At 39.7% G+C, this 26,106-nt stretch overlaps 1 protein-coding gene across 2 annotated transcripts in view; it reads right to left on the bottom strand.

Annotated features, from left to right (window-relative positions):
- The window catches only part of Dusp22 (dual specificity phosphatase 22), a 98,055-nt gene that overhangs the window by 48,153 nt on the left and 23,796 nt on the right, over positions 1-26,106 (bottom strand). For both annotated transcript variants that reach the window (XM_048348505.1, XM_048348504.1), the window contains exons 3-4: positions 25,294-25,376; positions 1,043-1,092 (exon numbers count right to left, since the gene is read on the bottom strand). In XM_048348505.1, the coding sequence (XP_048204462.1) occupies positions 1,043-1,092; positions 25,294-25,376 (133 nt within the window). The remainder of the gene's footprint in view (positions 1-1,042; positions 1,093-25,293; positions 25,377-26,106) is intronic.

Raw genomic sequence — 26,106 nt, 5'->3', positions numbered from 1 at the left:
GATCTCTCCTTCCCTGCCCCACGTGTGTAGCACACACCAGTCTAAGGATCAGAGGCTGCAATGAATGAGGAGTGTACAGAGTAGCTAATCTACCCTTAGGCAGGCAGACTGTAAGGGTCAGATCTAGGCTTTAGCAAAACTCTTCTTAACTACACAGTCTCTCTGGGCCACTCCTGGATGGTCAGGGCAAACCTTATAACCATAACTGCCATAGGCCTCCATGGTCCTGGCCTATCCACTTCCATTCACGTGATTGCTGTGATTTTGACAGTTCACAACTGTGCACCTCTCCTTATAATACACAAAGGACAAGGAGACACCAAATATTTATTTAGATATAAGAAACAGAAAGCTGACTTTTTTCAGCCAGAAGGATGCAGCCACTCAACTCAGATAGCTTTAAAAGCATGTTATCCTACATGGTGACTGTGAACTGCACATGACTACTATGCACTGGAAATGTGTCTGGTCCAAACTGATATGAGCTAGGAGTGTAAATGATACACAGTATATTCCAAAGATTTAGCGTGAAAAAACAAATGTAAGGTATCTCGTGAATGTTCTGATACTGATTCCATACTGTAATACTAATTTCAGATATGCTGAGTTAAGTAAAATAAGTTATTAGAATTAATGCTGCCTCTTTCATTTTGTTTTCTAAAGTGTGGTTCCTAGATTATTTAGCACTTGTATGAGTTGTATTTATGGCTCAAATTCCATTTCTATCAGATATCACTGCTTAGGATGAAATCCAACTAATTTCTTTAATGTTTTGTTTCTAGATAAAAGATGAGCATGCTAAGGGCTTGATTCCAGAAAAACTAGACCCTTTCCAACTGACTGTGCTCTGTAAGTGGGACTAGAAAATGACAAGGTGCCTCTAGCCATTAGTTTATCTAATTCCAACTTCACAGGACCCTGTCCTTACTCCCTGAGCCAGTGACTGGGCTCCTTTACTCTTTAGGAGTTGACTTTAGGAGCCTGTATTCAATCTTTTCCTATATCCACTTTTAATATCTAATAATACCGGGGAAAAACTTACAGATTTTGAGATGGTGAGTCTGCTGCTGGAATGCACAGATATTTGACTCCCTGTAGAACAATAAAAAAGACACATAAATAAAAATAGAAAGATGATATATAGTCAAGCAGTGTATTTAAAGGAACTATCGCTCAGGTCAAAAACTAAAAAGTAAAAAGAAGAAGTTTTTAAGTCATCTTTTGTTGCCAAGGAACTGAGGAAAAATTCTTTTTAACTAAGGTTCCTGCTTCTTTTCCATGGTACACAAATATTCTTGTCTAGTTTGCAGTCAGGTTGTAGTTTAAAACAAATTCAAAAACAAATCAGAAACATAAAGGAAATGAGTATTTTTCAGTGTCAACAGATTCTAAAACTATTGCCTCACATACCTGCTCATATTCTACATGTCCATGTATTTCATTTAGAATCTTGACTACCCACAAAAAGGAAGCACTGTTACTCAAATCTTAAAAAAATGACTAAAACTTGTGATGTCATATATCTTTCTATGTCAATTTTAGCATCATCAGAGTTACAATTCTACTAATAGGAATTTTACAACCAGGGAATCATTTGCTTTATCTTGTTGTTTCTAGAATAAAGTATGTATACTAAATAAACAAATTTCTTTAAAAAGTAGTCTGAGGGCTGGGAATGTGGCTTAGAGGTAGAGTGTTTGCCTAGCAAGCATGAAGTCCTGGGTTTGATTCCTGAGCATCACATAAACAAAAAAAGCTGCAAGTGGTGCTGTGGCTCAAGAGATAGAGTGCTAGCTAGCCTTGGGCACAAAGAAGCCAGTAACAGTGCTCAGGCCTGGAGTCCAAGCCCCAGGACTGCCCCCCTCCCCCCAAAAAAGGATAGTCTGATATTTTTAAAAAGTCAGTTTCTACAAAAATCTTTTTAAAAGTTTGTGTAAATTAATGTCACAAAATCTAGGACTAAACTGAAGTCTTACCAAAACTTGGTTTGTTTCTTTATAGATTGACCTTATAATTCAAAGGTCTTTAATGTCAAGGAAAATAACAAAAATACAAAATAAAATACAAAACAAGAAAATGTGGCATTATAAAGAATTAGATAAACCATTTTTAAATTTTTACCTGAGTATTTTTACAAGAGAGGATTTCATTATGATAATTCAATAGGTATATACAGTGCACTTTCAACATGTTTATATTTCCATTCCCTTCCCTTTTCAGTGTTTGGTGGGTTTCATCATTCTGTCTTCCTATATGTATGTGTATGTATGTATGTGTATGGTGTGTGTGTACATGTATATATACACACATACATATACATACAATATACATACACAGATATGTAGATATACATATCTTGGAAAATGAGAGAAGAAACTCAGAACCTAGAAAAATAATCAGCAAGTGAGAATCAAAGAAGGGCAGATACATGGTAGTGATATAGACATATCTAAATCACTTGGAGAATAGTTACAGAACAACTTGTCTTTCAATCTTTTCATTAAATTCTTCCTGATAACACCCACCAATAAGAATGTGTGTGCTGTCTTTGCTACTACAGTCCTGGGGAAAACTTCTAAATCCACACTTGGATTGCCTCATGCAATGGGAGAGGGATGTCACTACAGCAGCCAATGACCAGCCACCCTTGCTGCTTGTGATAGACTGAGGCCTGGGTTTCATGACTTTGACACACATACAGGAGATGGTTAGGTACCAGGGAGAAGGACAGGAGAAGAGGTCTGTAGGTGGGCAGGGCATGATTGGCTGGTGCAAGTGGCAAGAGAGCTAGCTAAAGAGCTGATGGAGCCATCATGTGATGAGCCCTGTAGACTATCCTGGGACTTCAACCTGTTTCTCCAGCTCTTCCCAGCAAGCCATAATCTTTCAATTATAAGTCCCTTTCCTATGGAAACTAGCTCAGACTGGGATTTAGTATCTATAACTCAGATTCCAGTGATGTAATTCCTTTCCTATCTCCCACAATTATGAGAAGTTTGGAAAAACGAAGTATTTCTTCCTGGATAGTTTCTACATACTTTTTAGTTTCAAAATAATAGTGACTTAGAAAAAAACAAGTAATTAAAAATAATGTAATCAATTCAGCCAAAGTTCCCTGGGGTATTACTAAGGGTAAGTTTTACCTCTGTATATCCAAAGGGGAATATTTTGCCTGAGATCAAAGGGTTGATCAAAGACCTGCTGGTAGAAGAAAGGGAAGCAGTCGATTTTCCTGACTGACTTTCATCTGTATTCCTGCCAACTTCATTGTTGCCTAGATTCTGAGGATATTCTCTGTAAGAAATGTTGAGCAGTTATCTAAAACGCTAAAGCCCTTCAGATACAGAGAGATATTATGTTGTAATTTTTTTTTCACAGCTGATGACTGAACTCAGGGCCTTGCACTTGCCAGGCAAGTGCTCTCCCAGAGATCTATCCCCAATCGTTATGTTGTCATTTAAAGGGCAACACAACTGAAAAGGAAATCCTACAGTAAAAGTCATTTCTGTCCTTCTCTCCATTAAGGCCAAAGAAGTTTGCTGGTGGAGATAGGGCCACTGATCACTTACTACAGCAGCCAATGACATGACTCACTGACTTCTCTTTTGAGTTGGCAGTTGGATTGGACCCAGAAGCTTGTACAATTCCTTCCACATACCTCTTCCAATCCGCTTTTAGTCCACTTGTAGAGGGACAGAAGGAGTCTCCAGACCATATCCCCCACCACTACATTGTGCAGCTCAACAAGTTCAGTTAGGTGAGGGCCTCGCTGAAGTGGGCCCTTTAACAAAGTGTGGAAACATTTGCCTCTTAATAATATTGAGGGATGGATACTTTATTGAGGTGCAATCTAAAGTCAGAGGAAAAGAAGAAACTGAAGAAATAAAGAGAATGGACAGAGGGAAGGTTCTTTGTTTATTACATTCACCATAAACATCAGGAAGCCCCTGCATGAGGCTGTATTCCCCCTGGTAGTGTCAGATACGTGGAAGGAAATGAGGTGAGCAGGAGAATTTGCCAATCACAAGAAGAAGGCAAAGGGTATTCCTCCGCTATCCTCATCCTGCAAGAGAAGAGACAACTTTTGGCCATGCTGAGTCCCTCACTTTCATAGCTGGTATGGTAACTACAGCTTCCTTTTTGTGCATATTCTAAAGAGGAACAAAGTGGCTCCCAACCACAAATTTGGGGAGTCTCTGCTGTTAAGGCAGGACAGAAAAATATAAAACAGAAGACAAGACTATGTTGTGTCAATGATAGAACAACAATGCATTTCCTTAGAGTTGCCAAGTCCAAAGTAGGTGCTCACTAAAAGTCTGCTAAGCTCTACAGAAAATGAGGAAATCAGTTTCCCCACATATTACTCTATGTGAACAGTACAGGGTAAGAAAATGCTGTTGGGCATCCACCTTATTCTGGTGATTTGGGTGACTATAGAAGCAGGAGAGCATCATTTTAGGGCATATCATGCACAGGGCACACTGTCTACACATGCTCCAGTGGTATCAGCCACTCCTGACCCCCAAAACAGATTGGGAACCACTCCACTATGATCAAAATAAGAATTATGCAAATTCAGCCACAGAAGGAGTCAAAACTGTCAAAAAGGTTCAGCTGCATGCTGACCAAGGCATTTATTTATCTTAGCTTAGTCATTAACAAAGCACAGATCTCTTCAGGCCACAGACAACAGAACTCAAGCTCCTTAAAAATGGCTTCAGATATCTGCACATGTGCACTGTTCATAACAACTAGTTTCTAATTCAGAAAGCAGCATAAAGACCCTGGGACCACTTGAGAACTGGGTCAGCTTATAAATATCCTAGGATCAACAGCACAAGGTTTTCATGCTATGTGGAAGAAATGGGTCCTGTAGTAAAACCTACACAAAGTTCCAGTGTCTGATAGTGAGATTTGAAGGTAGAAATAAAGGGGCAGAATATACTTGGCTATACTTTAAAAAAGAACAGCAGTCGTAGAGGTTACAAAAAAGTTTTCCAAGTTTAGAATAATCTGAAAATTTTGTAATAAAAACACAAATATTTCTAGTGATAGTGCTACACAATTATTTATTTCCTTATATTACCTCCAATATTTTATAAAAACAGGGTTGGGAATGTGGCTTAATGGTAGAGTGCTTGTCACGCATGCATGAAGCCCTAGGTTTGATTCCTCAGTACCACATAAACAGAAAAAGCCAGAAGTGGTGCTGTGGCTCAAGTGGTAGAGTGCTAGAGCTTTGGGCAAAAAGAAACCCCAAAACAAAAACAAAAACAAAAACAAAAAAACTCAATAGCAGCACCCAGGTCCTGAGTTTAAGCCCCAGGACTGGCAAAAATAAATAAATAAAATTGTTCCTCTTGAAGAAAATACTAACTAAATAAGCAAAAATTTAATACTTTTCATGATGTTTCAAAAAGTATATTGTAGAAAGCCAATTAAAAATAAACTCTGGATTTCTTGATTGCCAAGTTATAGCTTTACAATCTACACTATCTATTTTGTGTTACATTGATTTTTTTTTAGTAGGAGGACTCCCTCTATTCTTTAAGACTCTGGATTTCTATAGGGGACAAAGAAAGAATGGCTTAATTTCTTTGCTGTACAAGGCATTTTGAATAGCCTTACATCCACAGAACTATAGCTATTCAGATGAGGTGGGCACCAGAGGAAAAAGGGAAAACATTTACAAAATGGTTTCTTCTTACATGAAGGCAACTGCATATATGCTAAGTATTCATACTACCAAGCATCACATCAATTAATACAAAAATTTGGTAAAGATTAGAAAAATTATAAGAAAAAAGTAAAAGAATTAAGAGGGCTCTATGAAGGACAAGCTTTTCGAGTGGTGACGTTCTCATGTTTGGTTGTGAATGACACAATAGTCACCACTGGAGTAGAAAGTTTTGAAAGTATTCCAGAGGCTCTAGGGGCACAAAAGTCAGAGCTGTCTCAGGACCAGATTTTCAACAGTTCTACTGTTTTCTCAGTTTTCTGTTTCAACAAGTTTAGTAACCACCAAAAGCCAGGTTTTTGCCTGAAACTAAAAGATTATACTTAAAATGATACATAGGCACAAACTTGAAAAGCAGAGCTGAGATTGTGATTGCAAGACTAAGAAAGAGATCAAACTCTCGCTTGTTTCAAGTACAATTTCTAAAACTTACTGTTCTTTCCTTATTGAAACATTGCAAATAGGAGTCTTCTGAGGAACCCAGATGATATTCTACTTTCCAAAAGAAAGACCATGTCCTGTGGAAGGTTTTCTCCTTTCCAGGAAGGTTGAAAGAAAGAAGATATGGAAAAGAATTGTGTCCCACTGTGGGCAGCAACATGGATGGGCCAGGAGGACAACAGGTTGAGAGAAAGATAAGCACTGCAGATCCTTATATGCAGGAGCTAAATAAACTTTTCTCGTAGAAGTAGAGAGTAGAAGAGTGCACAGCAGAGCCTGAGAAGGGTCTGCTGTGGGGAGAGGAATGGTGAATGGTAACAGGGTGTAGTTGGATAGGAGAAAGAACTTATCATGGTCTGAAGCACAATAGGGTGACTATGATTGACAAGAATTAAGTGTATATTTCAAAATAGCTAGTAGACAGGATCTGGACAACTCTCAATTCGAAGAAATAATAAATGCTTGAGGTGATAGATAAACTATTCTGGTCATCTTAGCACTCATCATCACACACTGTATAGATGCAAGTGAAATACCACACTCTACCTCATCAAATGTTATTATGAATGTATAAGAGGACATAATTGCTGTCTACTCAAAACACAAGTAGGAGAGTATGTTTCAGAAAGGTCTAGAAATCATTGCAATGGAAAAGTTACATGAGCTGCTAATAAAAATGTCATGATTAGAACCTTAGCCTTTTCATTTTAGCACATTTGATATTAGAAACAGCCTGGGCGACTCATTCTAAAGAAATGGCATCTTCTCTCTGACAAAGAAGCCCATTTAGGAGATCACAGAGTGGTCTGCTGAGATGGCCTCTCCAGTTAGTTCCCTACACATGTCTTGATTCCTACTGATCACATACCCACAAACACCTTGAGCAGAACAAAATGGTGACCCAGTCACGAGCTAGTTTTACCACATTCCGCTCCAAAACTGACCTTTCTTAAAAAAGTGAATTAAAAAACGCCAAAAATTTAAAGCAAAATCTAAATTTGGATTGGCCTCAGCTGATCAGAATCCAGACCACAATTCCATTTCACAGTAATAAACAATAAAAAGCTTCTGTTGGAGATAACCATACCATACTTAAAAAATATGGTAAAATAGTTTTAACACAAATTTACCATATTCTTCTTTTGGTTTTCTTTGAGGTGGGATCTTACTATGTTTCTGAAGCTTGTGGGTTTAAAAGATCCTCCTGCTTGCTAAGGAACAGGGACTATAGGTATGCACCATCACACCTGACTACTATCTTGATCTTTTTCAAGCATATGATTCTGTGGCTTTAATAACATCCACATGGTATACTATCATCATGACTATGTATTTCTGTAACTTTCTGACTGTCTGAAACTGGGACTCAAAACCCATTAAGCACAAATGTACCATTCTTTGTATGCCCACAGCCTCTGACAACAAACTTTCTTCTTTCTATCTCAGTGAATCTGGCTACTTCACTTTTCAATAAACCTAAATGTAAGTAAACTTGGAAACCTTAGTCTATGCTCTTGAACCTCAGAGATCCAAGAGATGAAGACTGCTGACTTGAAACTGCCTTTGGATATATGCACCTCCACACTGGGCAAGAATTGTCACATTCCAGCGAAGGTTATCTGGAGACTGCTATTTCCCTTTTGTGCATGGAAGCCAAAACCCTGTGCCTGGACTGTATTTTTTTAAATCAGTATTTCTCTTCAATTTGAGAATTTACATAGAGTCCATAACATTTGTAGAAATCATATCATATTAATGGGTAAATGTAGAAGTCAAAATTCTATCTCTGGGAAGATTACATGAAGAAAGACTTACATGTGCTTATGGACTAAGAACCAGAAGTCAGAAAATTATTATAAATAGGAATGACATTCAGAGCCCACTTTTAAAAATTGTTGGTATCAGTAAAAGTCTAAAAGAAATCACCATAATCACCACTGAAAATAAGTATGGCTCCTGTCCCACACTACTGAATGCCACTATTAAAAACTAAATAAACATCTAAGTACCCATTTACCACCGATTCTTTCTGTGCACTAAATTTAGGCAACACTTCTACAAATAACAACTTCCAAGAACTCTGTGGTCCTTGGTAGGGTGGGGATGGGGTGGAAAGATCCAAGTGAACAGACAAGATTTAGCCTGGGGTTTTGATTTTAGGAGACAAGATGCAAATGAGAAACCTACACCTGCGTGCTTCTTTCAGGTTAGTCAAAAAACAACATACATTTGACTCGTTGGATCAACAGATGAGGGCTCAAGTGCTTATTTTTGTTCAAAGCATTTCAACAAAAGACACGTCGGATTTCCTTTAACTAGCAGGGGGTGGGGTATGGGAAAGGCAGTGGGGGAGATCATGACAGCTCCATCTCACCACTGAAAACCTCGGCCACATTTTCAGTTCAGTGTGTGGCCTGGATGATGTACACAGTTGTGATTCATGAAAATGGGGCTGTTCAGCGGCTGCTCCAAAACAAGGCTTTCTGCAGTATCATTTCAAATAGCTTAATGCTAAGTGACCACATTTAAAAAGGCCCATGAATGAAAGCACTGCTTAGGAGAAGTCAGTGATCAACATTTTAATTATATCTGTAGACATAATTATGGAAAACATCTCTGTAAAAGATAAATCTTTATTTTACCATATGTGGCTAGGAATATTCTGCATTGCCTCAGTATCTGAAAAAACAAAGGCCTCCTTCAAAGTCCTTTACCACTTGTCCACAGCCCTTTCTAACTCCAAGCTCCATGCTCTCTCTAATCCCAGCTCACCAGTTCTAGGGACACTGGGCTATTTCCAGTTTCCTCACATGTCACAGACTTTCTTGCTACCACTGCTACTCAATTCCGTGCTTTCTTCTGCCTGGATACCCTTCTCCTGAGAGTTCCTCCCAGTGGCTTCTCAGTTGAAGCCCCCTACCCTCAGAGGAAACCCCCAGCTCTGTACTGCCTCCCCTCAGCACTGCAGCCAATGCCCAATGATGCCCCAGCACAGGTGTTACAGTACATGCAGCACAGTGGGCTAGGGCTGCCTGTGAATGGCAGTCTTGCCATTAGACTTTCAAGTCCTGTTAATCATCTATCAGCTCATTCCCAAATAATTCCAAGTGAAGGCAAGCATGGCGAAGAAGGCAGGAGTGATTTTAGGATTTCAAACCTATGGAGGGAACTCCAAAGTGTCCCGAAAGCATTTAGCTCTCAGGCTGGTGGAGGCAGAATCACCATCCCATTGACAGGTTTTATATGAGAGGTTTTAGAAGGTCTAAGTCTCTATCTTTACTACTATGGTCAGTCACACTATGAATGGAAAAGTGTTAACAGGTGTATGCAAGGCAAAGGAGGAAGGCATTTCCAAGACTATGTTCAACTGGGGATATGTGACTGAAGCTTCAGACCAAAGTAGAACTCATTCTTCCTAGGCACCTGGCGGTGAAGGTAGGGTGGGCAAACAGAGCTGTGTTTACTGGAGCACAGTCAAATCTATTCATTACATGCTCTTTTGTGGTTCCTTCATTACAGTAGGGAGGAACACCAGATCTTATTCTCTCATGAGGTCTTCTTTTGTCCTACTGATGAAGCTCATTTGGTACCTTACTCTTCCATTTCAATGATATCTGGTGAGACATAGCACCTTTTCAGAACTGCAACATACTTGTACTCATTTTTCTTCCTGCCAGAGAAGGATTTCTCTTAAATAGAGGGCTTGTTCTAAATGAGGAGATGCAATGCAATGCAATGTGTGAGCAACTGTAAGTATAGTGGTGGTACATAGTAGATGCTCAATAATTGGCTGACAATAGGTTTGTGGCCAGGGATCTCATTCTACCTATCTGCCCAGTTAATTACAGCATCACACAGACCAGGATGAAAGTATCCTAGTGTGCCTGGCCAAACCAATCTTTTCATCTCATCAAGATGTGACTTCCCCTTAAACCTAGCTACCTATCCCAGGAGACTCAGCGCAGGTCAGAACCTCATTTATGCCTCCCATGCAGATACTCAAATCAATGAGTTTTCAGCAACCCTAGACTGTTGTAGAATGATAAATCAGTGACAACCTGGACTGTACAGACTGCCAAATGTCCTCAAGTTTGGATGTCATCAATAGCACTGAGTAAACTCCGTAAACAGCATTCACTATTCTTAGCCTAACACCACCCTCTCTAGGATCAGACCATGGCAATGTTGACTTTGTAGAAGAGGCAAATGCTGGCCAAGAGCTTGGCACTGCCCTCAAATGCTGGCTAGTCTCTCAAAAGTAGGGCTCATATGTGGTGAGGTCAGAACCAGAGCTGCAGAGAGGGATCACTAGAGTTCAGAATAGAAGGAAGCCCAGGGGCTGGGAGGTTGGGGAGAAGTAAGGAACAGGACAAGGGCAGCATTCATCCTCCATGTGGGTGATTATGCCACTTTCATGCTCCATGGCACTACCTGAGATTCATATACAGGTATGGTGAGAAGGGTTTTTGTTCTTCTGTTTAAGGACCAGGGTTCCAGGGCACCACTTTACCATCCTTCCCCATATTTGCCTTTGCCAGCAATCTGATGCTATTTTTATTCTGACAGCTGCATCCTCTTGCATGAGCACAGGAGGAAGCCTCAAGCCACCTTGGTCAGAGCTCTGTGGGAAAGCACCACTGTAGCACCTCCTTGGCCATCAAGGAGGCCAGAAGACCCTCCCTAGGTCAGCAGGACTTCAAGATGACCAGCCAAAGCCACCCTATAGGGAACCACGCAGAAGTAGTTCTCTTCAGGAAAGGCAGGGAACCTCCGTTTAAAGAAACAGTGAAATACCACTAGGCTCATGCCCATAATCCTAGCTACTCACACAACTGAGATCTGAGCAATTCAGTTTGAAGCTAACCTAGATTGACAAACTTAAGAGATTGTTATCTTGAATCAACCAGCAAAGAGCCAGAAGGAGGAGCCCAGAAAAGTGGTAGAATAAACTGCCTTGTACAAAAAAGCTAAGCAATAGAGGCCCTGAATTCAAACCCCAGCACCAGTACATACTTACAAACAAAAAGTGATTTTAAAAAGTGTGTATGTATGTGTGTGTGTGTGTATCTATCTATCTATCTATCTATCTATCTATATATAATACGACTCTTGGAAATGCTATTCCTTTTCCTGTTTAGTTAGCTCTGAGGCTTATTTTCCTTGAAGGAGGGTTGGGTCATTCCATATTGCAGGTTAAAGTGATCATCTGGTAGAGAAGATCTGAAATACCTTCCATTCTGGCTCTGGAGCTGTCAGCCATGAAGTTGGAAAATTCAGTTTGTTCTTGCTCCACCACTGCTAAGCTTTGCTCTTCCCCAGGCTGGTACCCAGGATTTCCCTGTAAATGACACTGCTTATAAGAGTAGGAGTTTCAAGCCAAAGTCTTGGTACAGTGCTGTTCACCTGGGATGCCTAATTCCAGAACTGCACAGTGACCCAGAAGCTTGTCTCTGCAGCTGTTCTCAGATGACAAAGAAATAGACCTCTGGATGCTTTTAAAAAATATTTTTATTGTCAAGGTGAAGTACAGAGGGGTTACAGTTACATACATTAGGTAGTGAGTACATTTCTTGTCCAACTTGTTATTCCTTTCCTCATTTTTTCTCCCAAGGATACAATCGCTCTGTCAATCATCTTTCTTTACATGGGAGGGGGCAAAATCTGTGCTAAGAGGAGGAGGTTTTAAGTTATATCTGAGAAACACTTGTACCTCCTCCCCCCCCCACCCGCTCCCTTGGAAAACACTGGGATCTGCTTATGGTTTGGCTCATGGGAACTTTCCCATATTTCATTTGGGTCTCATAAGAGGAGAGGAAAAGAGGTAGCTGACGTGTCCCAGCTTTGTGATCAGGCCAAACTTCACACCTGCTCTAGTTGTGGTAATGACTGAAAGAAGTCATTTCTCATTCAAAGCTAGCAGTGGATACCCTAACACAGTCTCCAGAGCACACCAGACAGTTCTGGAGTAGGAAGGGAAACCTATTTTAAAAGCAGTCTGGACATAGCTTGTTCACTTGGCGTACTCGGAGGTGATGAAATCAGCTAGGCACTGTTGCTTCACTCTCAGAATTTTAAATGATCACTTCCCTTGCAGGTGTGCACAGACATGGGTCCACCTGCATTGCTTACCCAGCAGTGTGAATTATTAAAGGCACCTGAAAGCAGAAGATTTGCTTAAACTGACCTTCAGTAAATTAAGCTACATTTAAATCATTTTTTCTTTTTTCAATTAATTTTTTTGTTATCTTTAGTTAGTTGTCCAGAGGGTGAAAGTTTCAATTCAATGTCAGTTTATGAGTACTGGTTAAGACCACATGGTGCTTTTAGAGACCTTTAACCCTGTGTTGACTGCTAACCACATATCTTTAACAATGTTAACTCAAAGGCCTTCCACCTACCACAGTAGTGTCTCACTGAGTCAAGTGAGGAAGACATCATCACTGTGCTTGGGGTTCCTGGTAAAGTTCCCTCTGCATACATTTTTGGTTGTTTCCACCAAACTAAGCCACTACCCTCCTTTAAATTCCTTAACAAAAATTACATCTCCAATTAAATCTTGTCACGTTTGAATTTTGTATTACTCTCCTCCTTTTAGCACCTAAAACAGACATGCACATGAGGGTGTCCTTGAATTATTAGGGCTTATGGAAACCCAGGAACTGTACTCTCTACTTGGGGCCAAACAATAAAAACCCAGAAGGGCGCCCTGTGGCAACCCTGCAGGGAACCCTAGACATAGTCAGAAGAGTGGAGATAAATAAGAATGCAGGTTAATAGGTTAATAGGATGATGAAGATCCGACCATCTCAATATAAACGTGGTGACTGATGAGATCCTGAACTAACACATTCTGAACATTGTAACATAACATCACATAAATGGCAAGATGGGATCATAGTTCCATCAATGTTTCCTGGTCATGATGTCTTAGCATTCTCTTGGGTTTTATTCAAACCCAATGCATGGCTACACATATACACTAATTAATATATCATTACGTCCAGCCTAGACCTCTCTTCTGATCCCTGAACATATCTGTTCATTCAGGAATATGAAAGGAACATCTCACCCAAGAGGAGCTACATGCTATCAGGAGACTCTTGTCCATTAGTGGCTCAGCTGTTCACCCAGTCAGTCCATCAATCTGGCAAGTCCATCTTCAACCACTCTGACACCTTCCTCATATGCATCTAGATCTAAGCATTAGCCAATTCCTTTTCATTCCATCTGAGAAATGACTTTTTATATTTTGAAGCTTTTTTAATAAGATGCTACAACTTTATGGCTTATAACTTCTTTATCATTCTTCTTTTCCATTTATGTAGTGTCTTTCTTTACCCCAATTTTTTTTCTTTTAATTCTACTGCATCTATGTTTAAGAATTTTAAATGAGTTCACATCACTTCCCTTGCAGGTGTGCATAGGCATGGGTCCTATTATGAGCATGGCAGTGCATCTCAAATATTTGGGAGGCAGAGGCAAAGGACTGTAACCTCAAGAGTAGCCTGGGCAAGGTTAATGACACTATCTAAAAATAAAAAATGCAAAATGGGGGCTGGGGATATGGCCTAGTGGCAAGAGTGCTTGCCTTGTATTCATGAGGCCCTGGGTTCAATTCCTCAGCACCACATATATAGAAAATGGCCAGAAGTGGCGCTGTGGCTCAAGTGGCAGAGTGCTAGCCTTGAGCAAAAAGAAGCCAGGGACAGTGCTCAGGCCCTGAGTTCAAGTCTCAGGACTGGCCAAAAAAAAAAAAAAAGCAAAATGGTTGGGAAAATGGCTCAACGTGTAAAAGACAATAAAATCAGTAATATAGAGAAAAATATGGTTATGTTGTCTTTCTTCTGGTTTACAATGGCTGCAGAATCTTACCCTGTCCTTTAATTTTCAATATTGCTGTTCCTCTGTGGACAATTTATAAATACAATCAGATTCAATGTTCACTTCCAGGAAAGAGAAATCTCACCCACCAGCATCTAAATTCAAACCTTCACAATTCTAACCAGGAGTACAACAACAGATTTCCAAGGGCATATGGGTTATCCTCTTTCACTCCATTCCATTTCTGTGTCAATACTACAGGAAAAACAATCTGAATATATCAAGTGACTACATAAGTCTTGGGTAATCCTTGCTTCCTACAGTAAAGCTTAGACTCCTCAGTTTGACAAACAAGTCTTTTCCTAATCTGTTCTGGGCCTGCTTTTCCAGCCTCGCCACCCTGAAAACCTGTTCTCCCGAGCCATTCACTTATCTCCACACCCTATGTCTTGGTACACTCTGTGTTTTTTCCCATAGTTTTGCCTGTCCCATGTTGTTGCACACACCATGTTCTTTCCCCCAACTCTAATTGTCTTGGCTCATTACCATTACCTAGAAAACTTCCATTATCATCTAAAACCATATAAAACTGCCACTGTCTGGAGAAGACTGTCTGGCTGTCATTTCCTCCTTCATGCCATATGAACTATTCTATCAGGTACACATTTGCAACTCTAAGGTGTTGTCATTGATGATTTATGTGCCCGTTTCTCCTTTACACAGTCTCATTCTTTTCTTCTCTTTATCTTCCATTCTTGCTTTAATGTCAGTGCTCAAGAAATGTTAAGTCCCGTTTAACCAAAAGGAGAATGGAAGGCAGTGCCACTCTTGCTTCAGTATAGATCATCCACTCCCATGAGATGTACCTCCTTGGGACATCTCTTATAGATTCAAGGCACATTCTAGCCCTCTGCTTCCTGCCTCAACACCCTGCTTCTTTGCCAATTCCCATGAGTAGCCAGATGAAGTCTAGACGGACAGTTCTACCTTTTGAACCACATATATAAGCACCTTCATATAATCACTGTGACTGTGTTAATCCACAGTGCACTGCAGTCTGGATACAGAGGCCATGTAATGGTCTATATTTTCAACATTAGTTTGTGCTACTTTGATTCAACTTACTGAACATGAAAATGAGGTTTTAAAAAATTCAAAATTTTGGTTATCTTTTTCTGCTAGGATCAGGGTTTGAACTAAGGGCCTCATACTTTTGCAATAGTTTTCTTACTGGTGCTTCATCACTTGAGCTATGCCTCAAGTGCAGAATTTTGCTAGTTGAAAAGGGTGACATTTATATTCATAAACTGTTTTGCTCAATGGCAACTACTTTGTACAATTACTTAAAGATAATGAAAATATTTTTTAAAAGTAAAAATGAGTTTATGTCTTTATTTAGGATTCATCCCTTGGTGATGTAGCTTAATGTACTGGGCAACATTTCCTTTTTCTAAAAGCCCTTTATAGCCAGTAGAGATTTGTTTTCAAGGCTATCCTTCTCCAAAGACCCTACCTCAGAGATCCTGGTAGACCTTTCCTGCTAGATCTCTTGCTATTTCTTACTGAAGACTAGGAGTGATGCCTAGTAAGCAAGTCTACTTTATGAACGAAGTCCCTGACACATATTGATTGTTTGATCATGTAGGAGTCAAGAGAACACTGAAAAGAAGAACTCTTAAGCAGAAAATATTCGGGAAACAGAAAAAAATCTAGAGTATGATACTGTAACCTCTCTGTACATCAGTTTGATAATAAAAATTTGAGAAAAAAAAAGAAAAAAATCTAGATAGGGTGTTCTTCAGAAAGTGTTGGCTATTCAGAAATGCTGATTACTGAGTAGAAACACTACAGCTGAGGCCCATAGATAGATGCCTCTAGAACTCTAGGCCAGTAAAAGATGAACATATATTTCTTTATTCAAAGATTTAAAACACACCATTTATTTCTTAGACTCAATTTACTACTGAAAGGTTTCAATCCCTTCTGGTCCATTCATACCAGAATCTTCTGCTTCTCCACTAGCAAGGGTGCTGGTGGTATCAGACGTCGACAGGCAGATGGAGCTTCTCTCTGTGGACTTGACTTGCCCCCAAGAAAACTTGATTTGAGAGTGATTACTAGACAGTTTTCGAAAGCTACCAGAATCATTTCTATTTGAGTCATATCTATTTAAGTCAGGGGCTGGCTTCAAACAAATTTGCCTTGATACATGGAAGACATCTCAAGTACTGGCTGGGTAGAGCAGGGACTGTTGGTTCTTAGGCTACATCAAATATCTTCCTGGAGAAGTTAAAAATCACTGAGGTTTGCTGGAAACAGTTGTCACTCTGAAAACCATTTCAAGTCAAACAGTGACTTGTTTCCAAAGGCTCTGGACTTCACAAGCAACTTATTAGCATGGCATTGTTTCTGTGCTGTAAGAACCAAAATCATCCACACTGCAGGAGTCAGTGGCCCATGCAAGTCAGAAATATCTTGCTTGATACTTCAAGCTGCTCACTAGGGGAATCTGAATCCTAGAAGGACACACAAAGTCATTTTCCTGTCCAATCTAAGTAGAAGGAGAGTATCTGATTTTGAAAATATAGTTTATACCATTACAGGTGTGTCTTGGGCTTTCTTCTACAGCTGAAAATTAAAGTGACAAACAAATGAGTGATGTACTTGCTTTGTACCTGCTGACTTGAGCTGATGTGATGTTACAGATCACAGGCAAAGTCATGAAACACTGTAATACCAAACAGAATCTTCTCTAGCTAAGCCTGAACAGTCAGATGCATCCACTTGTCATTATCACAGACACAGGAGTATGGCCCACTCACCTGCCTACCATCTTCCCTCTCTCCATTCAGATATTCTCATTGTAATACATAAACTCAAGGAAAGGAAAAAATACAGAAAAAAGTAGAAACCATCCTTCCCAACATTTCCTTTTATCTTACTCTGCTCTTGTAGAAAATAAGTGGAATGGGATGGTCTTCTGGAATGGTCCTTTCAACTCTTATCTTTGCATTTATATGCATCTATATAATAATCACCATGGATTTCAAATTTAATACAAACAAGATTAGATTGCTGGTAGTATTCTATAATGTATTTCTTTTTCTTAATGAGGTCTCCCCTTTGAACATATACTAGTTTCCTCTTCGTTTTGAAATGCTGCCAAGTACTTCTTAATATGGATGAGCCGTAACTAACTACTATCTTCAGGTGAATAGGAGGCTAGCTCTACTGTTTACCATTACCAACATAACTGCCATTAACTTCTCTCTATTCAAATATCTAGATTCCTCTTTATAATAAGATATGGCTTTGGGGGTCATTCCCTTTGTGTACAGAGAAATGTGGCATATCCTTCTATAAGTTAGGCATGAGGGGCCTCTGGATCCTAAAAAGTTAGGAATGAATGATATGGCCACCAGAGGGAGAAAGAATCACATCAGGAGGTAAGGCCTAAGTGATTATCAGAGAAGAACCATGAACAATGGGCTGACCCATTCTGTGCTCTGAATGCCCTCTCAGCTTTTTCTGAGTTGAACACAAGCTCCATGATGTTTCCACCACTCGTACCCCTACCCTAGGCATGGCTTTGGGTATATCAAGGCCATGATTATTTGTTTGCTGCCTATGTTGTAGATGTACTATATTCCTTTATAGGACCATGTTGCAATGCCAACCAAAGGGAAACAATACTTTAGAGATCCATCAGAAAGTCACGGAAGCTTCACAGGGGACTCTGGGTGGTAGTACCTTAGTAAGTGAGCATTCTGAACTATAGGCTTCATTAGCTCTACAAAGCTGGGCACCACATATGCCATTATTTCCAGACAAGAAAGAAACTGCAACAACAGTCCATGAAAAGGAGGCTGTATATTAACCAGAGCTTCTAGTTTCACACATTACTCACCAGGAATAAACTGTTCCTGATACAGTCCTACTTTGCCATGTCCAATGTGCAACAAGTATCCAAAGATAGTTTCTCACTTTGGAATGGAGCTAAAACTACTCTTAAGTCTCTGTTCATCTGCAAGCACTCACAGAAGGGACCCAAACTGAATGCTGTTAAGGACCAAAAATCCAAATGTGTCACCTGCTTCTGCTGCTGACCAACTAAGGGGCCTCAAATGGTTATAATGGCTAGTAAAGAAACTGTCATAGGCATACAGAGTTCATGCTCTGACCAAGGAGCATGTATGCATACATGCAGACACAGAAAAAAGGAAAGAGCATGAGAATGGTGGGCGCCAAAGTGTCTCTTTTTTGTTTTTTGGGTTTTTTTTTTGTTTGTTTTTTTTGCCAGTCCTGGGGCTTGAACTCAGGGCCTGAACACTGTCCCTGGCTTCTTTTTGCTCAAGGCTAGCAATATGCCACTTGAGCCACAGCGCTACTTCTGGCTGTTTTCTATACATGTGGTGCTGAGGAATCGAACCCAGGGCTTCATGTACACATGGAAATATCACACTCATTCATTAATATATGCAATTTACATGTCAAATAAAAACAATAAAGAGAGAAAGTAAGAAGACGAGGAAATAGAAGCACACTTTCCTAGACTTCGTTGTATATTTTGGAAGCCAAAAAAACTTGGTTAGAGAAATGGGAGACCCCTCAGAGGGATACTTGGCAGGGAACCAAGGTTTTCCCAGGGCTCCCTCAGTCTCAAGTCATTCAGTTACTGGGCTCAAAAACCAGGCAGAAAGGACGAGATTGTCCACCAAATGGGGAATCTCACTTTAGTGAGAATTCTCTCAAAATAAACTCATAAATACTGCAGTATACACATAAATAGCAGTATGTAAAAGAACCAGGACAAGCTGTCTACTATAAACAACCTCTCAAAATTTAATGCTGGGCAAGAACAGCTAAAAAATCTTTAATATTCAAGGAAATATAAAGCAAAAGAATTACAGAATAAATGTCTGGCTGTAAGCCTAGAACTTAGAAAGCTGAGGCAAGTGGATCTTGAGTTTGAGGCCAGCTACACAGCTAGTCCCTGTATACTATTCTTAACCCCCCTCCTCACACATATAGGGTTTAAAATATAAATACCACAATTGAAATAGAAAATTCGCAAGCTGAATTCTAGCTCCTAAGATTTACCTTCATATAAATATAATACTTTCATTTGCATACATGTGTAAATTATTTTTTCTCTATAAAGTCCTACAATGAGTCATTTCAAAATTAAAATCTTCATGTTACCAGCTTCATAAAACCTTTAAAGTATTTGTTAATAGTGAAAAATAGCTTTGTTTCCTGCAGGTGCTCTGGTCAGGTATACAGAATGAAAAATGAAACAACTCTGAAATTTTCACACTAGAAAGACAGAGTTCTGTTTCTCTTCTCAGGGGAAGGAGAAACCTTTCATTACTTAATATTATTTCCTTAGCATCTACAAACAAACAATATTGGGTTTCTTGTTGACATTTTTACCATGTTCATTCTCTTCAACCTGAAGCAATCAGTTAATACTGAAGACATCTGCTCAGGTCCATTCCCACAAAATAAGGAAAACATTTTCAACAAATGCAACCAATTTCCCCGCCAAGTACTAAGCATGAAAACAGATGAAGGAAGATTATTGTGCCCTTGAAATTTTTGATGATGTCTGGGCTCACTTTGTATATGAAATTAACTCATAGCAAAGATTCCCTTCAAATGTATTAGTAGCACACGTGCTAATATTTTCATACAGATATACAGATCCATTGGTTCATGGCTGACAGGAAGATGCTTGTCTTTGTAGTGAGAAGATCTTGGGTTCCAGCCCTGGCTCTGCCACTTGTGTACAGGCGATAAGTCACCCAGACCAGTTATACCTCAAAGGAAAGATGATAACACCATTTGACTTGCCAGGCTAGAATTCATGGAGGATGTCAATAAAATCACAGTATGGAACCTGGCCCATCCAGAGGAAGTCACTCCCTGGCCTTCTCTGCTGGCTTTCTTTTGGTACTGACATCATGACCTGATTTCCCAAATCCCTAGCCATCACCAAAGGCCCAGTCAAAGGCAGGCTCAAAAACCACTCTGGGCTTGTGGGCAGACAGGGACTTTTTTCTCAGGGCTTCCACTCTTCTTTGTTGCTATTTGATTCGTTTTCTTTCTTGAGCCACAACTCTTTTCTCACTGGATTGTAATGACCACAAATATTTATAAAATAGTCGTATCTCATGTATATACTACATTCTGCTAAGGCACAGTGGGATGAATTCACTTCTGCTCTCTCTAGCACCTGCCCCTTGACCTAGCACAGAGCAGGAGTTCAAGAAACAAGTAACTCATTAACCATCTGCCTTACAAGAAGAACTGTATTATAAAGGGAGAAGTCATTAAAAAATCATGTACAACAAAATATTTGTGAAGTAAAAGTAAAGAACAAAGCCTAAAAGAAGCTAATAGGGACATCTAGTCAAAGTATGTTTTATGAATTCTGAAAATGTCACAATGAAACTCATTCTTTTGTACAATTAATAAAAAAGGTTCTCTGCTAACAGTGGTATTGAGAAATAGGTTCTTTCACAGAGTCATTGGCCTTGTTTCTCTATTAAGCTGGCATTTCTATAAGAGACAAAGGCAACAGGTAGAACAACTGTCTAGCATGCACAGGGCCATGACTATGACTCTCAGCACAGAGAAAAGAGGGTGAGAAGGAAGGCTATAAGGAAGAAGAGGAGGAGGAGGAAGACGAGGAGGAGGAGGAGGAAGACTACAAGGAGGAGGAGGAGGCGGTGGCAGACAGACAGCAGGTACAAGTAAACAGAAATGGAATTAGCTAAAGCTAGGTACCAGTGACACATACCTATAATCCTAGCAAGAAAGAGTGAACTGGAGGGGAAAAGGGTAAAAAAGTGCAGCACTGTAGCTAACTGGATATTGATGAAAGTGAACTATGTAACTCATGGGTGTAGACAGGAGGGAGGGACTGGGAGAGAGGGAGGGAACAGAAGACACTGAACAAAAGGAAACTGCTCATCACCTGACTCATGTAATGGTAATCCTTCTGTACGTCACCTTTATAATAACAATAAGGAAAATCAATAAAAAAGAATGACAGGAAGGAAGGTAGAGAAAAAGGAGGGAAGGAAGGGGAAGAAAGGGAAGAAAAGGAAGGAAGGAAAGGAAGGAGGGGAAAGAAAGAAATCAGCTCTTCCAAATCCCACGTAGAAGCTACTGATCCTAGTGAATGTGAAGGTGGCTCCAAGGTTTCACAATGTTCCTAAGAGTCTTCTTTCTGGAACAGTTACTCCTCTGATACTCTTCCTCTAAGAGACAGTAATCAATCTTAGTCCTCTTTCTCTGGCCTACCTGCCTCATTCTATGATCCAGAGTAAACCCACATCTTGTTTCATTTACCAAGGAAGCCCCAGACACCACCATGCTCTGCTTTGATGACTAGTGATGAGGCCAATGACCTGAGGACTCAGAATAGTGCCTTTCATTTTCTCCTATCATTCTGCTGCTAGGAGGAGAATGAGATCTGAGAATGCTATTTTGGGAACTTCCTTCAAATTACCCAACTAGTGGAGCATCACATCTAATCCAACTAAAATCAAATATATTGTAAGTTCTGTATTTCCTTACGAAATACAGTCAACAAACATAACTGAAAATGTCCTCATAAGACTATTTGTGGTGGGTATACTTTAGAGTACTGGCATTAATCTGGGGCAAGTTGCAGAGCATTATGTTCCCAGAGGGTATCTGACACCACAAAACCTATACAACCTCTCAATGTACATATGACAAGTTCTCACAACAAAACAAAGATAGTAATATGAAAAGGTAACAATCTATGCAAAAGTAGTCTCAACTGGCAACAAGAACAGGCTGGGTACTGTCTCCTACACTAAGTCGCCTTAGCTCGGTGGATCTAAGAAAAGCCTCTGATTAAGCTTCCACACAAGAAGGCTTGCTTGTAGTTCTCTGGGACCTGTTGTCCATGGAATAGCTCCATAGGATCTTAGGCAGCGGTGTATCACTTAAGTATTCTTACACCCACACAACTTGGTATCTGCATCATAAACTTTTGAACCTTCATTCTCTAAACATAACCATGAAATCTTTAGAGGGGTCTATGGTATGCTAAATGCCCCAAACTTTTTTTTTTTTAACCAATGCAGCTCATCCTATGCTACTATTATGACCTCAATTCTAAAACCACATTCAGCAACATAACTACAGTCTCTCAGCTCACTTGCAATAAAAACAGCTCTTTAGATCCTAAAAGCCTTGATAATTGATGTGAAGTACCCCAGTGCTTTATCCATTGAGATGTTGTGGGAAATGAGCAGGACATCTCTATAGGGAAGTGCTCAACCTATGGGTTCCTGGAAACAGGACTCCAGCACTGATATAGCAGGACTAAAACCCTTCCATTTAAATCAGCTCCCATGTTCCACATCCTGTCTAGCCCAGACGTGCTTCCATTCTCAAGCAGGGTTCCTCCCCAGGCAGGGGATCTGCTCAGCCTATTTGCTTAACCTTTACATCATCTCTCTACTCCCCACCAGCCCTACCCTGTCTTCCAGGGATGAGGGCCAGCAATGTGAGGAGCTGTGAAAGAATCAGGTCCATCCATTAATTCCCTACTGGCTACCAACAAACGATTTCTCAGACTCATTTAAACTGGATGAGATCATGGGTTTTGAATCTTAATTTGAAATTTCATATAGAAGACAGATAAAGTCCATAAGCTTCTGGGATCCCAGTAACTTAATTACCATTGGGGAGCAGTTCAAACAACCTTTGGGTCCCTTCTATTTTCCCATGCATGCAGCCAGAGAAGTTGTATGTTATGTTTTAAGAATGTTGTGCTCATGAATTACCTTTGAAATAAAAAATGAGTAAAATAAAAGGGATAATGCCAAACTGTTACACTATCAAGTTGCAGTATAAATACTGGAACAAATAAAATCACACAGAAGTATTTACTACCAAGCTGAAGGGATAATAGCATCCAAAGACCATAAAAGAATGTTCTGAGGATTCTCAAAGGACATGCTATTGAAAAGTAGGTGGAGGATATGAGGCTTTGGGGGAAATGATTAAAAAAAAAAAGGAGACTTTCTTTCTTTCCCCCTCTTTTATTATCTCCCCCCTTCTTCTCGACATTCTTTTTTCATCTTATCTTCATAGATAAGATGTAGAGGACATAAAAAAGAATATAAAAGAATATATAGCATATTAACAATGTGGAGTGGGACAGTTTGCCCAGAGACCTGAGGTTTTATGCAAAAAGTGGCCTCTTTTTACTTGTGTTACAGGCCCACCTGTTTTAGTAGACAGTTGGGGTTTCCTGTGTGTAGAAGCAGGGTGGTCTGGGACAGGTAAAGGATGGAGCTGCCTTATTTCTAATACTCCAAGATCATGTGTCCAGACAGGTGTTACAAATGTCAAGAGAGTTTGAGACCATGTTCCATTAAGTAGTAAAGTAGAACTGGGGGCCAATGGTTCAAACCTGTAATCCTAGCTACTCATGAGCCTGAGGATCATGGCTCGAAGCCAACCTGGGCAGGAAAGTCCATGAGACTCTTACCTCCCCTTAACTACCAAAAAGCCAGAAGCAGAGCTGTGGTTCAATTTGTATAGAGTGCTAGCCTTGAGCAAAGAAAACAACAACAAAAAACTCAGGGAAAGCACACAGGCCCTGAGTTCAAGCCCCACAACAATTACCAACAAAGAAAAAAAAAAGAGAAAGAAAACACTAATAAAGTAGTTTGGGAGGTGAGAGTAGGAAGGACTTTTATGTATTATATTTTTTAAAAAAAGGAAACCTCAAGCCTCATCTTGTGAATTAAGAGGAAGTCAATTATGATCAGTTTACAGTTTAATTTAGCCATGACATGACTATATCTTAATCACAAACTACCATTAATACATTGAAAAACAGAGTAACTCTTAACAAAGGAAATGTTTTGGTACATCCAACAAAATTATGCTACAACACAATTTCTAGCACCTTACTGAAAAGCTCTGAGACAACAAAAGGAGAATTAGGCTCCCCTTCTCCAAGTTTGATTTTCTAGTCTAATATTATTTAATAGAATTATTTATCCTTCTCCATTTCCACTTGTTTTAGCCTACTTACACTAGCAAAATCTGCTCTTAATGGCTAAAAAAAGGACCTTAAAATAAAATACTAAGTACAGCACTACTGTTATATAATATGAATTTCAATGAAGGTAGCTTGAAGTAGGATTATTTCTTTCAGAATAAGGTACCCCTCCCTTTCCAACACCCTACCCCCTAAAATAGAAAACCCTGCATCACAACCACACATACAGTATTTTTAAAAAGAGACCATTTGGGCTGTGTCGAGGCTAATGAACAGAAATAGATTTTAGTCCTGGCCAACGACTCAAACCGTCCATCAGGGTAAAACTGAAGGTTTTTGGAATTAGTGTACACGCAGACACACCCTGCTTACCCTCAAAACCTAAAACAGCTCTATACTAACAAAGTTCCACATAGAACAGTCCTGGAAAATTACCAGGGACAATTTACCTCCCATTATTTTTAATCCTGTATACAAATGGTAGATATTTGAACTTACATAGAAAACAATACAAGGAGTAAGCAATCTGAATTCTTAGAAACTCTAAACTAGAACTAATTTAAAAGGAATGATAATAGATTTTATTATCTGTTGTTGGGGATAGAACCTAGAGCCTCACCCTTCTACCACTGAACTACATCTTCAGACCTCAAAATTAGGTGTTTTTGCCTTTTTAACTGGTTCTAAGGCTTGAACTCAGGGGCTGAGTGCTGTTCTTAAGCTTTTTTGCTCGAGGCTAGCCCTCTACCGCTTGAGCCACAGCTCCACTTCCAGATTTTTGATGATTAATCAGAGAAAAGAGACTCAGGGACTTTCAAGCTCAGGCTAGCGTCAAACTATGACCCTCAGATCCCAGCCTCCTAAGTAGCTAGGATTACAGGAGTGATCCACTGGCTCCTGGCTGAAAATGAGGTTTTAAATGGCCTTAAAATCTAGGGAAAATGCAGCCTGTCTTTATTCTTAAGCATTTAGCCAAAGAATTTAGCTACCAATGCAATGGCACATAGAAAAAGAACATACCCTCTGGCAGGCCACAGGCAGGGCATAAATGTAAATATGGACTAAGAACAAAAGCAATACTGCCAGTGATCACAGAGCATACTAATGTCAGAGAATATGACTGCCTTGAATTATATCATATGCACAACCATGACACAAATGAACACATGTCATGCACACACAAGACAAATGAACATATGTACATACAATACAAATGATCTCTCTCTTTCTCTCTTACCTCCAACATGGGCCTGGCACTATCATGAACAGAGAGAATGTGTGTCACTTTGTTCTTGCTCAATTGTTCCATGTCTCTGGCATCTGTCATTGAAGATAAGAGATGGACATTTTAATATTCCTTATGAAGTAAATACTCCTAAATTCTAGGCAGGAAACAACACAGCATGACTGCTAGCTTTCTTTCTTGGAAATTCATTATTGATCATAGCTAGAATAATCTAGATTTTAGGAACTGAATTTACTTATTTTTACTAAATCAATTTTTATCCAAAGTATGAATTTAAAACTATAAATGTACATATGTTAATAAACTTTATTAATTGTTAAAAGGAAAGAACCTAAGAGGTTTTTTTAGTAGATTGTGAAACTATAGAACCATAGACCAGACATGACATGCATATCATAAAGATGTTTAAAATATTTAAAAACCCAATTTAGGGGCTGGGAATATGGCCTAGTGGCAAGAGTGCTTGCCTCCTACACATGAAGCTTTCGGACGGCCAGAAGGGGCGCTGTGGCTCAGGTGGCAGGGTGCTAGACTTGAGCAGGAAGAAGCCAGGGAAGGTGCTCAGGCCCTGAGTCCAAGGCCCAGGACTGGCCAAAAAAAAACCAAAAAACAACCCAGTTTAAACAAAATACTAAAGACCCACTTACTATAGAAGACAGAGGCACCTATAGGTATCTCCTGTACCAGGTATCAAAAGCAGAGACAGGTCTAGACTGACACAGGATTGTGGTTTATAGACTATATTCTCTTCAGAATTGCTCACCAAGTATTATTATTAAATCATCTACAAATAAAACAAGAGAT

This window comes from Perognathus longimembris, chromosome 6 (assembly GCF_023159225.1).
Source record: "Perognathus longimembris pacificus isolate PPM17 chromosome 6, ASM2315922v1, whole genome shotgun sequence".
NCBI classification, from domain to species: Eukaryota; Metazoa; Chordata; class Mammalia; order Rodentia; family Heteromyidae; genus Perognathus; species Perognathus longimembris.
The sequence above is the reverse complement of the archived record's forward strand: the minus strand, read 5'-3'. Positions and strand labels throughout refer to the sequence as shown.